This window comes from Calidris pugnax, unplaced genomic scaffold (genome assembly GCF_001431845.1).
Source record: "Calidris pugnax isolate Ruff unplaced genomic scaffold, ASM143184v1 scaffold219, whole genome shotgun sequence".
Lineage (NCBI taxonomy): Eukaryota > Metazoa > Chordata > Aves > Charadriiformes > Scolopacidae > Calidris > Calidris pugnax.
In genome coordinates this window covers 5,020,049-5,038,381 of record NW_015094507.1, presented here as the reverse complement: position 1 = coordinate 5,038,381, position 18,333 = coordinate 5,020,049, and the positions used below count along the sequence as shown (strand labels likewise).

Genomic DNA, 18,333 nt, shown 5'->3' with positions numbered 1-18,333 from the left:
GCGGCCCCGGACCCGCTCTCCGTGCCGGTCCCCGTCCCTCCAGCCGCCCCCCGGGGGCGAGGCGAGGCGGGGCGGGGGCCGGTCCTCCCGCGGAGCCGTCCTGCCTCACACCGCACATCTCCAGCCGCCCAGCATCCCCGCCTTCCAGGCGCAGTTCAATCAAAAGAGGAGCCGCGGGGGTTCCGCGTCAGGGCTCAGCGCAGGGCGGACTCGGGCCCCGTAGCACAGACCTGCCCGCATCCCTCTTTCTGTCCTTCTGCCCCTCTCAGAATCACAGAATCTTCTAGGTTGGAAGGGACCTTAAAGATCATCCTGTCCAACCGTCAACCTAACTGACAAAAATAGACACCCACACAACAAACAAGGAGCATCATCACTAAACCATACCTCCCAGCACTTCATCAACCCGTCTTCTGAACACCTCCAGGGATGGTGCCTCAACCACCTCCCTGGGCAGCCCATTCCAATGTCTGATAACCCCTCTCAGAAGGTTCTGGACTCTGGCCCCGTAGCACAGACCTGCCCGCATCCCTCTTTCTGTCCTTCTACCCCCCTCAGAAGGTTCAGATATACCGATTCTCATCGCACGCTTCTCTGTTTATTTCAGTTGAAAAAACTTTTTTTTCCCTCCCTTTTACGTCCTGTACACAGTAAACCTTTACTAAAAGTAAATTTGTAGATTCACAGATTCGACAGAGTTGGAAGGGACCTCTAGAGATCATCTAGTCCAACTCCCCTGCTAAAGCAAGATTGCCCAGAGCACATTACCCAGGACTGCATCAAGGCGGGTTTTGAAAATCTCCAGAGAAGGGGACTCCACCACCTCTCTATTTATTATTCTAAAGAAATAGAAAAATTCAGTACAAAAGTATCATTGAAGAAAATATTTCAGATAACTCAGCACAGAGTACACATTCAGTAAACAACAGCCCGTGCCAAGGTGGTGCCAGCCCAACAGTGTCTCAACAGAGCTGTGTCCAATGCACTGACCAGTGGAGGATTCTACATCCATCAGCCAGAGGATGAACGGAGGAAGCCCCGCTCCCCAGGGATGGATCACTGCCCAGCAGCAGCTAAAGCCCTGTGCTTGTCCTGATGGCATGGACAAGGAGTCTTAGACCATTTGTAGCCAAAACCTCCAGTTATCTATTTTGAGAAGCAGAGCCAGAGGTAAGCAGCTTTTCCTGAAAGCAAAGTGTTGAGTAGAAGAAATCAGAAATTTATCTCCAAAGTGAGCTCTGGTGACCTCTCGATATTAAAAGGGCTTTTTTTTTTTTTGAATGCTGTTTGGATAACATTTAGTTCTAGAAAGATACTCAAAAAAGCACTTTCTTTTCACTAAGTAGTCCCATGTTGATGTTTTCTTATTCACACATGTACAGTTTCCATTCCAAAATCATTAATGTAACAATATGTCCTCATAATTGTAAAACATGAAAGCCATGTTTTACCAACCCATTTAACTCATACCAACTTAAAAAAATAATAATCTTCTCACATTCTATTTCAGAGCAAAGTTTCTGTTTGCAAACGAATCATTCTCTAAACAGAAGAAACCAGGTCCCTGCATCAAAGCTCCACACTGACTTTCTCGTGTCCTTCTGAAAATAATGAAAAGGAAAAGTATGCACCTCTCTGCGCACACACACACTCACCAAGCAGCTCTGCCTTATTTCAGGATGTTGCTGGGGAGAGGAAGATACATCAACAGAAATGACCCAGGGGGTGGTACTGGGGTTATAACCTGTCCATAGCCCCCTTGCCTTTGCCTTCTTCCTACTCCTAGAGAGTGGTGTGGTGTAAAGCAGCTCTCCTTGTCTCTGGAGACACAGCTGGGATGGGTGGGAAGAATCAGCACAGCTGATCTGGGTTACTTGACAATATTCATCAGGAGCAGCATCCCAGGTGCTCCTGTTAATTGCTCCTCATGCTGGTAACCCACACATTTTGAGTCATTGTAATTCCAACGGCCGTCTGCAGGGCTGCTGGGAGAAATCCTGGAGCTCACACAAACAGTTCTCAGCACTCACCAAAGAACTGCTCGAAAGATTATGGACAACTGAAAGGCATCACACAGATAGAGCTACTGAAATCTTGAGGGAATTAGAACTGGAGAAGCATTTAGCATTATTAACAATGAATGACATGAAACCCCAAAACCTTAAATAGTAGTTACAACCAGGACTGCCTCCCACTGAGCTCCACAAATGACATCTTCATGCTTGACTTCTCAGGGGACAGCACTGTATTTGGGGACATTTGTCCTCTCTATGGCTCTTGGGAATGGAAAATGTGCAGGTGGACACTTAAGAGCGTTAGCATTTTGGAAAGTGGGGATTTTTCCAAAGTAAGCAAGCAGGGCGGGCTCTAACCCTTTTGGCCCCACACGGACTGACCTACAGAACATGGCTCTGGGGGGGCTGTGCTGAGACCTCACTGTGCCTCGGGAAGGTGATTCCTGTTCTCTGCTCTGGGGGTGACAGTCTGTTTCAGGCTCATTTAATGTCCCCCAGGCTCATTTAATGTCCCCGTGCCTGGTAACAGGAATGGTTAGATTGCTGGAACACTTACTGTTCTGGGCAGGGAAATGTGTGCAAATGCTTCCTTTAGCATCATGAACTCCCATTTCCAGCTTTTTGGTTTCTCTGTATAGGGTAGCACAATTTCTTTACGTTCTACCTACATATAATCACTTGCTTCTGGCAAACAAGGGATTTAAAAACATATGTCACACAGCTTGGTACAGCATCTCTTTTTTCTGCCAAGTCTAACTGTTACATTCTCCCAGCTCCACCGCTGACTGTGCCTTATGCAGAAGACCTGAGCAGCTGGAGAGGCAGATGTAGAATCTAGGACTCCTTTGAAATTCTGCCATGTGAAATGTCTTTCCTCAGAGATCCCACTGTGGAGACCTTCACATTGCTGTCACCACACCTTCTTCCTCAAGATACTTTCCTCATTGTCCTGCAGGGGGAATGCCCTACCATACTTAGCTCTCAACCTAAAGGAGTTTTACAAGAAGCAGTTTGAGATCTACTGGGTGGAAACACTGCACATGTGCATGTATTGCTGCTGTTCAAGACCAAACCAAAGTTCATAGGGAAGTGTAAGGAAATTAAGTAAACAAACTCAATTTAAAATAACAATATGGCTTTAATCATTCCCTTCCTTTCCTTATATCTTCAAGACGAAACATGCTCAACACTTTTGAAAATAATAAATACACATACAACATCCAAGTCAAATTGACTTCTCGAACCAGCTGAGCACTGACAGTCATTGTGCAATGGAAGCTTTGCTTCTCCTTTGGGCAGACACTTCTTGCTGCAATGACAGCCAAATCGCAGGAATTTTAACCTTATAATACATAAATTCATAATTTCATATTCAGAACAGTATTCGCAACAACTCATGTACGAACAACATTCATCATATAAATACATGTGTGCAAAGCTTCATTCTTCCAATCAGCTGCAGAACTTACATAATTACTCAAATATGTATATTAATTGCACCCTTGCCATTCAAATTACTTTAAAAATGTCTTCATAGATATATATTACATATATAGTCTACATGTCACAGTAATTTCATTTCCTGTGTCCATTGCTGAAATGTGATTTATAGGTATTTTTAACAAAATATGAGTGGAAAAATTATATGGATATGGGTTAGAACATATAAATAGAAATTAGAAAAAATAGATAAATTGTACATAACAATAATACAATATGTCTGTGTAACACCAAATCTAATTCATTTCATTTTGGTCTGCCACATCATCCAGTTATTCCAGATCTAAATAAAAAGCATGGACAAAACTCAAAGAATTTAACAATATTTCACAGTAACATGGCACAGAAATTAAAATGGCAATGTTTCTATGGTCTGGGCCATGGGATTTGGGAACACAGAAAAGTATTCTCAGTCCTGGACTGGCAGCATAGCCCTGCTGTTCAGGGTTTGAAAAGGCTCTTGTGGTACCATTACCCCAACAGAAAAATTCCTTCTTCTCTGAACGTGCCTTTTTCCTGTCGTGCAGAAGGCACAACACTGCTGGGGGAGGGGGGGCTACAGAGCAGAGACCCCTCCGGTGCAGCTTGTATCCTTTCATTCCTCTGCTATTTCTGCATATCAGCATGGTGCATTGTCATTTTCTTGTTGAAAATAGTTTTTTTTAAAATATGTATCAAAAAATCTAAAATTCCCAGGATGCGCTCATGCTGGTCACAGTTATTATATTATTTATGCTAATGAGAGGAATCAATTAGTGTATAAGTTCTATATTACACTCTGACATTACATCCTCTAGTAAGAGGAATCAGAGGAGGCACATGAGGTGAATCAGTGTGTTTCCTCTGAGTATGGAAAAAAAGCAGCTGACCATATATATAACTGCAGAGCTCCAGAGAAACTCTTTAATTTTTATATAAACTTGTCTCAAGTTATTATCATCCTGGTAATTACAAGGAACTTTAAAAGTTACTATAGTCTGGAATAAGGTGTGCAATTTTTTTGGGAAAAAAAAAAAAGATTCCCTGATACCAAGTGAAAAGGGTTGTATGTTCAGGAGAATGGAAAGCCTATCTTAAAAGTGGAGACTAAAGGACTGAGCATGTTTATCCTAGCAAACAATCTTAGGCTGGGAGATGGTTCTGTTTGATCTGTAAAACAGATCGAGGTGAGAAGAAGAGCTCCTTTAAAAAATGGGCATCAAGATGTAAAAAACATGGGGCAAAGCCATATGTTCCCACCTACAGTCTGTGAGAAATAATGATTTCCTGATGTTTTTGCCTCACTCGGGGGGAGTGAGGCTGCAGAAGTTCCTGCAGGTCTATGTGAAGGGGCTGGGGAAAGGAGGGAGCTGCAGAGGGGGACCACACCTCGGGGTGCCAGCAGGAGCAGGGGCTGGGCTCCATGGCCAAGGAGAGCCTTGCAAATCTGGTAATGGAGAACTGCTGAAGTACCAGAGGAGAAGGCATTTCATGTGACCTGCTCTCTTTGGGGATGCCAAAAAGGAAAGAGACCTGAAAGAGAAATAGCTCCCTAATATGGCTTTTCATCTTCTAGTACGTTAACACTGGCCAGTCATATGCTGGAGAGTCTTTTCCTGGCCAGAGCCCTGGCTGTATTTTTAGGAAGAACTTTCCCTTTTATGAGTCTCTGCCCAGGCACTTGGAAATGGCAGTTTCCATTCACAGAGTTTCTCTCAGATTTACACGAGTCTGAGATAGTAGCTCGGGAGCTGGAAGACTTTGAATCCAAAGAAATCTGACTAACAGCAACGCTGCCCGCGCTCTTGGAGGAGTACGTGTAAATCATTTTGAGAAAGGCAGATTTTGTGTTTGTTTCTTGCTTGTAAATGATGATGTAGCACTTTGGAAGGAAAGTGCAGCAGAGGATTCCATAATTGGATATTAAAACAACGATGATTTCCACTGCTGGCAGGTATTTGCCAAATGTAGTTGCATAGACAGGGATAAATACAATCCACGCTATAAAGTAAATCAGCATGCCAAAGGTGATGAATTTAGCTTCATTGTAGTTCTCTGGTAATTTCCTACCTTTAAAGGCAAATATGAAGCAAATGAAGGCTAGGGCAGCGATGTAGCCCAACATAATCCCAAAAGCCACAATAGAGCCCTCATTGCACTCCAGAAGTATAGCTCTTGGGATTGAGAAATTTTGCTTTACAAAAGGCGTCCTAAATATTAGCCAGAAGGTACAAATGATAACTTGAATTCCAGTGCAGGCGACCACAGTGGGAACAGGTTTATATACACACTTCAGGAAATTCTGCAGTTTGGGATCAAAGCTGAAGGCTAGTAAAATTTTTAGTGACTTTATTAAAATACATGAAATGCAGAGTGCAAAACTTATGCCAAAGAGGGCTTGCCTAGTTTTACACTTGAATTCTGTGGGTTCGTCTATGAAGAAGACGGTGCTTAAAAAAATTAAGAAGTGGCTGAAGAGAATAATATAGCAGACAGTTAGACCTCCAGATGCCTTTACAACTGGTGTGTTCAAGTTTTTAGTGAATATTACACTAATTGACAAAACCAACACAACCCCAAAAGCGGAGAGGAGGAGGAGGAAAACTGCAAACCAGTCAGTCCAGGCGAGGAAATGGATTGTCTTTCTGTAGCACGTGGTGCTGTTGATGGGAGCCCAGTAGGTTTTGTTGTTACAGCGGTAGCAGTAATCCATATCTGAAAGCAGAAGAAGGTAAGATAACTTAGAAACCCCAGGTAAATAAACTGCGAAGTGGATTATCGAGGCTTGAGATACAAGAGGAATGCGGGAAGGGATGCTGAGGGGAAGGACAGGGCTGAGGGTTGCTTCCCACCGTTGCTGCCACCATCCAGGTGGAGGAGCTGCAGGGCTGCGGTGGCAGCAGTGACAGTGGTGACAGTGGTGGCAGAGGCAGAAGGAGCAAAGGATGAGTGCCTGCCAGCTGGGAGCAGGGGCTGCCTGTAGCCAGGGGAGGGGAGGGGACAGGGGGCTTGAACAGGGTCCTACAACTGCCTTGGTCTTCACTGCCTGGTGATAAATAACATGGGCAAAGCTCTGGACAGGCAAACTTCAACTGAAACCTGAAAAATCACTTGAGATTAAAATCTTACAGAAATAGGAACTATGTTTCTTTCATTTACCTATTTTGACAAGAAAAAAAAACCCACTCAACCTTCTCTTTACAGACAGCTTTTGAAATGCAACACTGAGAATAAACATTGCTTTAGATTATGCTTTGAAAGGTTACGTTTGCTGTAAAACCCCTCTTCTCTGATATGGAGACATTTCACAATTATTTGAATTCAAAAGATAAAATTTAATTTCCTTCTCCTCTCAGGACATTATAAGTACCTTTCGTAATTCCATCTTCTCCATATTTAAAAACTTTGCTCAAACCTGCACATGAACCAGTGCACAACAAATCTGATACTAGAAAATATCACTGTAACAGTTAGATCAAACTTCACAGTACTCCTTGGTAAGACAAAAAATATGCTGCTAAGCAAAATACATAACCCTTGAACTTCATAAACTCCCAGAATAGTTTGTGTTGGAAGGGACATTCAAAAAACATCGAGTTCCAATCCCCCTGCCCTGGGCAGGGACACCTCCCACTAGAGCAGGTTGCTCAAAGCTCCATCCAGCCTGGCCTTGAACACTTCCAAGGATGGGGCATCCACAGCTGCCCTGGGCAACCTGTTTCAGTGTCTCACCACCCTCACAGGAAAAAAATTGTCCTTATTGGACTGGGGGTACTGCAGAAACACAGGGAAGCAAGGCTGTTTTAATGAATCAATCTTACTGATACACCAGCCAGACTTTCTATTCTAATGAACAATAATGCTAGTCACCTGGAAAATCTAATTGCTTTACATTTGGTCTTCTAAAAAGCATTTAAACCAAGTTTTATGGCTGAACACTCATCTTTGGGAAACCAAGAACGAAAAAAATATTATAACCCCATTCCAAAATTATACCCAAGGTTTCCAAGGCACATTATACCCAAACATACAAATTGTATTGCTGTCTAAATAAACCTTTATTTGGATCACAATTCCTTACCTGTTTGATTGCTGTAATGGTTTTCTGGGCAGTAAACACACTCATAGCAGCATGTGTGTGGACTTTCTGTAACCTTTTTCATCTGTCCTGGCCTGCAGTGCTGGGAGCATGTTGACTGAACCTTCTGTAGTGTGCAGAAAACAAAGAAAAAAATCAGCTCATGCCAAACTAATTACTAAGAGCCATCAAAATAAATTTCCAATAACTCTGCAATTTGGACTGTCTTTTTGTACCTAACATGTTTTAAGGGAATCTGAAAGTGATGCTGAAAAAAGGCATTTCAGGATCTATGCTTCTTGCATTTTCTCAGCACAGTCAAGTGACAGGATGGGACATTATCTACCCAACAATTTTAATTCTTGGCCAGAGTGCCAATCACTGGAACTGTCTGTGCCTTTAAGATTGAGATCAAAGTGCCTCATCCTGCTTTGAACAGGGGATTTAGACTTCTGAGGATCAGTTCCAAAGAAAGCCTAGAGGCATCTGACAGGGGATTCAAGTGGACTGCTTAGCAAATGGGATCCCCAAACCCTGCTCAGCTGCTCTGAGCCCAGAGGAGACGCTTTGCCTCGAGGGAGACACTTCAGCTCAGTTGGGACACCTTGGGGACACCTTGGCGGGCTCTGCACTGCAGCTCCAATGTTCCTGACTCTTGGCAGCTCATCCCCGAGTCATGAAACACCACCCTGGAGGAGGGTGATCTGGGCCTTCTCTTGAGGTCTGAGTTCAGGTCCTCTTTCCAAAGACAGTTTTTTTTTTAAAATGGAGAAGTAGTCCTGAGGGACATTGCTCTACCTCCTCCCTCCAGGATGGTGCTCACAAACAGGTGGAGATATTTCCTTGCCACCACAAAGAGGGGCAAGATTTGAGGTTTTCTTCTGCCCTCATTTTTTCTTTCAGCTGAGTCCACGCACTGAGACTTGAAGTCAGCCCACCCAGTGAGCAGCCTTTCCCCGTCCCATTAGTGGTGAATACTTTGCAGCACAGAGCTGCACGATGAACCAAGACCTTCAGCCATTCACAGACAACAAGTTTTCTAGCTGGAAGTGGCCTGGGTGACCCACTAGTCTGGCAGTGGCACCACCAGTGCCAGGGGTCCTGGTGGTGCCACCTGCCTCAGACTCCTGTAGTCGTGCTGACCTCAACTTTAACAGGAGCAAATAATCAACAATACTTTTTTCCTTTCTTTTTTTTTTTTTTTGACAGTAAAGTCAACAGATATGAGCCTTCATGTACAAAATAACTGGTGGTGTTACATAAGCTTTTATACACAGTCATTTTTTATTTTAAATCCCCTTTTCAAGACTCTGGAATAGCATCCTTAGGATAGACATAACTTCCGATTTGCTCATCTTAGGAAACTTTCTGGGAGCATTCTGGAGAAATAACTCAATTTCAAATCACTGAGCCTGCTTGCAGGCTAGTATAAGGTACATGAAGGTGGTTGGATAAACCCAGAGAGGATTCTTTGTTCTAAAAGCAGAACATGAAACTACAAGAGAGATTTCTATCCGACACATGCTTCAGTTGCAAATACTGGAGGGAGAAGAAAAACATGAAACAAATTTTACACGTTACGTCAACAAATGAAAAGTTACCTTTAAATCCAGAAATTCTTTTTTTTTCTCCTCATCCTCAAAGATAAAGCCACCTTTCTCTGGGTCATATTCTGCCATAGTGGTGATTTCCATGTGGCCATCAATTTCTTTCCAAAGAAGTACATTGTAACCGGTGCTCAAATCTCCATTGGGGTCAAACTTGATTTCTTTATCATCATCAATGACCGTAACTTTTTTAAGCTTTTCAAGGAGCTGAACATAAGGAACAATAACATACATCAGTGTCATGTCAGTGTGTTAAACTCAATAGTTTAAGATCTCTATGACAATATCAAGTTAAAAAGAAATGTTGCTTTTTAGGTGTAAAAGAGGCCTTAAAATTAAAAGTCATCTTTATAAGTGTTTAATTTCACATCCTACACAGAATTATATTATTCAGACAATCCAGTTGACCTTAAATATCTACTAATAAAAAAAACCCCAGAGTTTCTTAACTCTATGCAATGTGTACAAATACTCATGTAAGTATTTTTTCCTAGCCTTGGAAATTTTGGTACAATCATGGGAAAGAAAAGATTTTTTGCTTGCAAGAAACAATGGCATTTTGGAACTCTTTTGGAACTCTTTTGTTCTGTTCAACAGAGTGAAACTTCTCTCTCCCTTATCCCAAACAGCCGGATCAAAAAGTTCTGTGTAAATTTAGAAAAAGACAGGTTTAGGCACATATAACTCACTCCCAATTCATGGGGAGACCATACAAGGACTATCCTTGGTAACTGTGGTTCTTAACTGAAGTAAAGGCTTTATCCCTTTGCAGGTCTAACAAATCTTGGCAACAGGGATCAATTAACAAGAAAAAAAAAGATAAGATTTTGGTGAATTTAACAGCCCTTTTCAAAGTACACTCTTACAGGGAACTTTTTGTGATATTTGTAACATTTAACCAACATACTGACAAGTGTATTAATTCAAAAGGCTCTGGCATATACATGTATATCTATGTGTGTATAGCACACGTGGCATATATAAAATGTAACTATTTCATGTATAATGTGCCATTTGTTTCAGACTTCATATACTCTTACTGGATCTCTACCAATTATGAACAAGTATGCTTCTAACCTACATTACACCTAATTTGGATGTTGCAGTCTTGTGAGACTGAATAGGAAGTTTGTTATTGTATATACTTAGGCTAGTCATTTAATCTTTCCCTTCTCCATTTTTATAATTTCTCTAACAATATGGGAACAACAGAGCTTTTGGAATTCATATTGAGCTTCAGGCAGAAGGGGCTAATAATTATCAACATTTTGATTTAACTGATGGCTATTTTTGCAAAGGCTGTAGCACGAATACCTCTGTCGTTTCTCTATATATGGAGATGTGTGATACAGATTAGTTTCACCCTAAGCTTTATGTATATATATCCATTTCTGGAGGGTTTAAATTCAGTGTAGAGGAAAAGTATTATGAAAACAGCACATGGAGAATAACTCTCTTTTGGTTTTCTGCATAAGTTCTTATGCTCTTAATGGGAGTTTTAGTTTGGGATTCAATTCAGCAGTGATGCAAATGCAGCTCCATAAAGTCGCATCCCCTGCAGACCAGTCCTGAATTTTTCCCATTTGCATTAACAAATTCATGTATGAGTTTGATTGTTACTGGGTTTTTTTTTCCAAATCCCCTATCTTGGTTTGACCTGCCCTGACCTAGCATAAGAGGTCAGAGCAAGTCAGAGTGCGTCAGTGGTTGTTTGACTTTTAAATGAACTTTGTTTAATCCTCTGAGTAAAAGTGTGTAAAAGTGAATACTCCTGAGCAGGTTCTTGGGTAAAAGGTCAGGTCAGGTTGATTTGTCTGATTTTTCCTCTTCTTTTCCCACCCAGTATAGTTTGATAACAAGTACCTCTCCCATCTTAAAGATTGTGTCTGATTGTCCTACCAGTCACTCCAGTATAAATCAAGATCAGAGAGAGGAATAGTCTGTTGCATTTTCACCTTCAAGTAAAGATACATTATAGAGGAAAATACCTGAATTCAGACAAAACAGAGACAATGGTGAGAGAAAAATCAAAACTCTTTGGTGAATGCACCCATCCTGCAATACCTTCATATCTCAAAAGCACTCATAGCTGTGTATTACAATGTTTTCAGCAACAGGACCAACCACTAGTAGCTGAATAGCTGATAGTGTCAACTGTAGATTGACTATACATTTTATTCTGTCCCACATGAGAAGCTAACAAGGTGTTCCAGCAAGGAGCCTGTAGACTGGAGCCTTCATCCAACCTGGTGCCTTCTCTGTGTGCTCTTTGAGGGTGATGGGGAAATGTTAGGGTAGCTAATGAACACCAGTAGCTAAAGATGCCTTCTGCACCCATGGAGTCACGCGTTTACAGCCATTGCTATTGTACCCATGAAGGAGGAGATGGTGGGTATGCAGTTAGCTGTCTGTATGTGAAATACAATAATCATTCTGTATCTACAGCAGATCGTAGCCATGGCTTAGCACCAGGAGCTTCTGTGTCTACATGAGCCAAAAAAAAAGGGGCAGTAAAACTGAATTCTAGTTCTCAGCACTGCTGCAGGTAGATGCTGCTGCTCCAGCACATAGTCTGTGGTTTCGTTTGGTGAAGAAAGGCAGGAATAGGAATAAAAAGTCATTTAGTAAAAGGGCCAAGATAGTAAATCCAGGAACGTGGGAGCAAAAATGAGATGAAAGTTTTGCAGAGAGAATGAGACATGAAAGAATTAAAATCATACCTCCCAGGGAGTGAAGGCAGAGGGATCCTTGCAGTTTCTGTCTTTGCATTGCCCTTTAATGGCATGAGCAATGGCATAGACTGCAAGCGCAGTACTGTGGATAAATCCTGGTTCAATGTTAGCATTCAAAAAATCATCTTTCCAGACCTGATATTTTTTTTCAACGTTTTGCAATAGATCATCCTGGGATTGGTTTGAAATGCACATTTGAAAGTCGTAGTATTCCAGGTGTGCACAGACTGACAAAAGCATAATATATTCATCTAAAAACTTGTTGTTGTCAGTGGGCTTTTCATGAAGGTTTCTCAGAAAATCTTGGAATGGGGAGATGTCTCCGCTTTTAAATCCAAATCCCACAATGGTCCCCAGCCGTCTGATATTGGGAATTGTACTGATTTTGACTGCAGACGACCAATTATCACTTGCAATCCAGATTTTATTTACATTCCTCTCGATTGCCTTCTTAAATAGTTTGAGCACATGGAATTGTCTCATAAAGACAACAATAACATTTACTCTGGTTTCCTTGACAATCTTCTCAATTGCATGATCAACCTTGGTGTGAAAGGTGTTGTCAGAGAGGTAGGCAGGCAGCATTTCTTTAAAAGCTATGCAAACGTTGTTTGCCATGGCCTGGACCCCAAAGCTCTCCAGAGCAAACCGCCCATTGTCATCATCAGTGGCTATTACTCCAATCCAGTTCCATCCAGACTCACAGATCAAGTGGGTCATTGCTCTTGTCTGATGGAAATCACTGGGGATAGTCCTGAAGAAAGAAGGAAACCGGATTTTGTCACTGAGGATTTCAGCTGATGACACGGGACTGACCTAGGAAGAGCGAACAATTCAGTTACGGAGGCGATCTCCTCCAAAGGACACCAAGAGATCCAAAGCTGCCATGATTGCTTTTTCATCAGCCTGACCCAGGGCTCCCTCTTCCTGTGAGGGAACATCAACAAGGTGCAGCCAAATGGGGCAGGTTCCCTCACCCTGCTATTCAGATGCAGACTCGTGCCCAGTACCAGTTCCACTATTTCCATCCTCATCCACATAATTACTTCAATGGTAATGACAGCAGAGGATAAAACCTTTCAAAATGGATACAACAATTATGCTGATATAAGGATTTTGGTTTGCTCTGTTCAGATACCACCACCATGCTGTTCAAAACAATATTTAAAACACTGGAAGCATCAAATATTGTTTGAGTCACCATTCAATTTGCATTTTGCAGTATTTTTCTATCACCAAGTGCATCAGTACGGTTCACCCAAATATATATTTCCTCTGCAGGGTTTAATTACTAAATTTTTTAGAAGGATCATAAGTCTGTTAGAAAGACCTCCCATAAAAACAAACAGTAACCAACACTACAGAATGTTATAATTCTTTCATATAAAAGATTTATTACCCTTTTCTTGTGAGTGTAGCTAGAAAAACATTAAGGCAACATTGTTATTTAAATTTCCCTAGTTTTAATCCTTTCATATTTGTTTGTAGGATTTGTTTTATTTCCTACATTTCTTAAAAAATAAATCTAAGCTTTCCAAAATGACAGTCACCTTTCTGGAAGGGACACCAAGTCTTACTGATGTCAGAAGATTGCAGATGCTATTGATGAGAAAAATATGCTGTGTCACCTTTTCTATCTCTATGCCCCAATGCAGATTTGTTTCATCACTTGCCTTTTAATTATGTTCAAGTGTGGCATTTTCATTTTCATACTTAACATAACCCCCGTGGTGAAGCTGGAGGCCATAACTACTTCCTACAATTGAAGAGGAGAATACTCAGAAGTTATTTTTAGTTCAGATTTTATGGCTTTTCCATGTGTTTGGTTACTCTGTTGCTACTTTGCAGTGAGGTAACATGTCAAATTGACAAACCCAGGATGCGACACAGGATAGTGTGGATCTCCTTTTTCCTTGTTGGTCCTGGCCATGACCCCACTCTCTTGAAATGGTGAAAAAAGAAATGGAAGCACCAGCCTACGTGCAAGGTTGGGATTGGGCTAGTCCTAGAGGTCAGAAACAGAGCAGGATGTTTTGGGAAAGACCAGTGCAGTGGGAGTTGTATTCCTTCTTTTCTACAACTGCTTGAAGAGTATCACAGTCAAACTGTGTTTTAGACCAATAGTCCTCACTTCCCTCTCCACAGTTATAATAGACTCCAACATCTAATCTCTCTCAGGCAGGTGAGATTTTCCAAATTTCTGGCCAAATTTGAATTCTCTTTTTTTTTCAGCTTGAGATGGGGATTGTCATATTCACCACCAGCCAGACTAGAGTGCAGTGGTAAGTGTGACTTTTTTTGCCTGAACAGAATCCTCAAGTGTCACCCAAGGTACACTGGAGTAACTGGCACAACCATGCAGGATTGACTACTGACAAGAGCCAGGCATCATCCTGAAATAGCACTTGGAGGCACACGCCTCGGGCATATAAACTAGTCCTCACTGCCTTTGCTTAGGCAAGAGAATCAAGCCCCACATTTGGAGTAGAATCACAGCTCTCCTGATGTCCTTTGAGTGAGACAAATCCTGCCCTGTAGCAAACACATGGCTTTTGCAGTCCCTATAGTCAGAGCCACACCTTCATTCTAAGCATGGCAAATTTGACCCTCTGTCCAAAATGACACAATTCCCTCAAACCTACCTGTGGGATCAGTTGCAAGGCCAACAGCCTTGAAACCGCCATCGAGACCTCCGAGTAGCTGGCTCCAACGACTGCCTTGATTCTCGGGATGTAGTCTGAGTAGTTACACTTGAACTCTACAGCACCCTCAGAAGAATTGAATTTAGACAGAAACCTCAGAGCAGATGCCATGGCTTTTGTAACTTCTGCACACGTGTCGTAGATTTCATAGCCCAGCGTAACTCCAGATAACAGCGTTGAATTGTTGATCGTTTCAATAGCATGTATCATTGCAAGGGTCTGAAGAAAAATTTGAATTTCGAAGCTGTCAGGAAACACAGAAGTTTGATTTTAGAGGAATACATTGCTGGGAACAAGGCCAAAGCAAAATCTGTTTTGAGCACATCCTTTAGAACTTGATAACTATGGGAAAGAAAGAATGGATAGTATGTTTTGTGTGATTTCCTTGGCTTTTAGCATACAAAAGATTAGAAATCACACATTTTTGCCTCACCGAAATGGGAGATTAAACGAAATAAACACAAACTTTAAAATTAATAAAAATTATTTTCTGAAAAAGCAGGTACTAAACCTCAAATTTTCATGATATATGTAAAAATTGTAAGTGCTGTCTTCAGGAGGCATCTGTCAAAGTCAGTGGGGTTGTTTCAATTTACTCCATCTGCCAAGTAAGCTTTTTAAAAATGTATTTGCTGTCACCAAAAGCATGAAACAGAGGAAAGAAAGGACTAAATATTACAGAGTAGAAGAAAACATTTCAGAGGTTGAGGTCTTCTAGCAGTTGCACCAACATTCTTAAAATCCTCTCTAAACCTGATTAAGTGAATACAGCTATTCCCCTTATCTCCAGTGGATATCATAACAGATATTTAATCACAACTGTGCCAGTACAAAATGTCTGCCATAAAACCAACCCTCCTCTCAGGGAAGCTTCTCTTAAATTCACCAATCTTGCAAACAAATTAAATTTCAAATGGACCTGAAGTAGTTCATGACTTCATAGAAAAAGAATGAAAGACTGACAAAATTATCAACATTAGATTCAGACGCAGGATTAAGTTGCACGTAAAATTCAAAGAAAAATTGAGGATTTGCACCTGTATTAAAATTAAAGAAAATGCATATTTGGAATTCCTGGGTTCAGGAAAGCTTTATAATGTACTTAAAATGAAGTTCTTCACCAGATTTGCTTTGCATTCTTTCCAGAAAACTAGTTGTTTCAAGCACAATAGGATTTGGAGTCAACAAAATAAATATTCTGATCCACAGTCTGAACCTGAATGCATACATGACATGGTGTTTATATAGAGTCTCTCCTATAATATAATGCCACAATTATAATGCAAAGTTTAATAATTACAGTAATTACAACAATAATTACAATCTAGTCAGCAAGGTACTGTCATAGATTACAACTGAGCTGCCCTGTGAGGCAGGGGACATACTTTAATATGTGCTTAGATAAAATGGAGCAGTCTGCCTGTGTTCAAATCACATAGGTGCAACCCCGTAACAAATAACAAACAGCTGCATAGCAGAGTACTTCAGACATATAGCAAAAAATTAGCATTTATATGGAAATTAAATGATTGTTCAGCACAAACCTCCAGGGCTATTTGGTTATATATGAAGACTGCAATAGGATCAAATGCTCATTCCTTTCCTCAGGCAGCTACACTATTTTTTACTGTAACTTTACCATATTTTGTCATCCCGTATTAATTTACAGGGAATTTATGTGATGTCCAAGGTCTTTTTAAAGACTAAGAAGTGCAAGAGAAACAGATTTTGTTGATCTTAATATAAGAAGCACATGCCTGATGTCAGTAATCTCTTCTTTGCTATGTATGTAACTTCCAGTGTTACTCACCCAGCACAATTCTGAATTACTGGCTTGATGGGATATTCTTCTGGACGCAGCATTTCGCTGTGGACCGCAAACAAGCCTCCAATGACAATGTCCCCCGGAGAACTGGCACCCACGAAGTCGTCAGTATTCTGGCAAGAGAAAACCATATCAGCGCCGATCACAAAGCAGGGGATCAAAAAGGTAACGAATGCCATGTTTCTGTTTCCCTTGCTCACTACCAGCTTTAAGTCAATTAAGCGAGCGGCAGGGCCAACGAGGGCTCCTATGTCATCTATAAACAGCAGCAAAGGAGAAGGGCTGCACTCAGCAGTCAGTCACACCTCAGAAAGTGCTTGTGCTTGCTTCACTGGCTGGGGCTATTTTGTTGAAGGTACTCCAGCAACACAACAACGCTGGCACGTAAAATGTGAGGGCGCAGGGGTGTGAGAGCAAAGAGGCAGGCATTTAAAAGGAAATGTTGGACATAAAGTCTGTTCTGCTGTGTTCAAAGTTTATTACACCTTATATGAAACACATAGCAAATATTTTGGTATAAATCTGGGCTTGGCTTGAATACCTTCCAGCTGCAGGCATGGTGAGAAGAAGCAATTGTAATACCGTAGTGATATTGCTGTGACTGTTTTTTAAGGGTCTGGTCCAAAGAGTACTGAAAAAATCCCCTTGCCACAATGTGCTTTAGATCAGACTCTAACCCCCCCCAAAACCCCAAAACTATCAAAAGACTGTTTTTCTCTCAACCCTTTTCTTTTTATTTTCAAAATATTTGTATAAAAATAGTTTGGATAAGCTAAAATTCATAGTTCTGATTCACACACAGGGTCAGGTTCTGTATTCACAAGCCAGGCTACGTCTGCTAAACATTATGGGAAAACATAATGTTAGTCCTAGTTTTTTGAAGGAGGGAAGCATGCTCTCTTCTGCCTCTGTCTGAGGACAGCAGCACGTGGGCTCCCGTGCTGTGGGAGGACCGGGAAGCAGCTGTTCTCAGTGCCATCATTCCCCTCAGATTTGCAGGAATTGGATGCTGCGCCAAAAGGGAACTTGGGGGAAAAGAGAAGCAACATCTGGACTCTCAGCTTTCAGAAACTGCAACCATAAACACCAAAGCGAACCTCTTTCGGACAGAAATATGACTGGTGCTACTAATTAACACCAATTTTTGTAAGAGACACAAATTTGACAATAATCCCTTTCTGTCCTTGACATTGGCTTGTTTGTCTATTTTCTTATAATGACTTCTTCAGATTTTGTTTATTTTGGTATTATGCCAAAAGATTCTCAGAGGAATGGGGTCAGTAATAGTGTTTATTGTCTACAATTGTACTATAAATAAGGCTGGGTTTTACACAGAAAATTTGAATCAAGGATTGTTTTCTGGCAAGAAAAAAGAGAAATGAGATGCCTGTTACATATTCTTTCTGATAAGCATAATGCATACCATACAGATTATTTGAATTATTATATTTTACTTTTTTTTTCACTAGTCTCTTTGTAGTTAGAGTATCCATTTACAACAGAGATGTTGCTTGCAAATTCAAATGTAACAGACATATTACTTGCAAATGCAAATGTTAATCCCCGGTTAAGTCACCCTTCAGCCTCTTCTTTGTTATAACAGCTTGTTTTTCTTTCATCGACCTTATTTCTTTCCATGTGGCATTCTCACTGCCAGGTCAGGGCTTATAGTAAACAGCTGCCTGCACTTTCTTTAATGTATCTGATCACATGCATCTATGGGCAGATGATGATACCAGTTTGTTCTGCTTCTATACTGACTTGGAATAATTCTGGTTATTCCAAAGGCTTTTCTCTTGACTTATAGCAGCGTAAGAGTACCCGGACTCTGGCCCTGAGTTATGAGACATTCAGTTACAAACATTCATGTAGTCATTCCTTTACATCCAGATAAT

General features: G+C 41.2%; 2 protein-coding genes across 3 annotated transcripts in view; both read right to left on the bottom strand.

Moving 5' to 3' along the window:
• Positions 1 to 583, bottom strand: part of FAM162B (family with sequence similarity 162 member B) — a 5,741-nt gene extending 5,158 nt beyond the window's left edge. The window contains exon 1 of the mRNA XM_014964429.1: positions 520 to 583. Coding sequence (XP_014819915.1) covers positions 520 to 583 — 64 coding nt within the window. The remainder of the gene's footprint in view (positions 1 to 519) is intronic.
• Positions 584 to 3,430: 2,847 nt separating this feature from the next.
• GPRC6A (G protein-coupled receptor, class C, group 6, member A) lies at positions 3,431 to 16,800 on the bottom strand. Of its 2 annotated transcripts, XM_014964493.1 has the most exons (7): positions 16,744 to 16,800; positions 16,424 to 16,551; positions 14,554 to 14,857; positions 11,900 to 12,727; positions 9,174 to 9,386; positions 7,576 to 7,699; positions 3,431 to 6,209 (listed from the first exon to the last, which is right to left on the bottom strand). In XM_014964493.1, exons 2-7 carry the CDS (start codon positions 16,474 to 16,476, stop codon positions 5,089 to 5,091), a joined length of 2,643 nt encoding a protein of 880 aa, XP_014819979.1. In that variant the 5' UTR covers positions 16,477 to 16,551; positions 16,744 to 16,800; the 3' UTR covers positions 3,431 to 5,088. The 2 variants fall into 2 exon arrangements, with proteins under 2 accessions (XP_014819979.1, XP_014819978.1); XM_014964492.1 differs by having other exon boundaries at positions 16,424 to 16,765.
• Positions 16,801 to 18,333: the final 1,533 nt, after the last annotated feature.

What these genes read in the sequence shown, in the direction of transcription:
- GPRC6A (XM_014964492.1), bottom strand. Translation starts at nt 16,617, where the DNA reads ATGGCATTCGTTACCTTTTTGATCCCCTGCTTTGTGATCGGCGCTGAT. An exon ending in GTAATTCAGAATTGTGCTGG is followed by an intron (nt 14,858 to 16,423) that starts GTGAGTAACACT and finishes GTTTCCTGACAG; the next exon opens with CTTCGAAATTCAAATTTTTC. An exon ending in CCTTGCAACTGATCCCACAG is followed by an intron (nt 12,728 to 14,553) that starts GTAGGTTTGAGG and finishes CGCTCTTCCTAG; the next exon opens with GTCAGTCCCGTGTCATCAGC.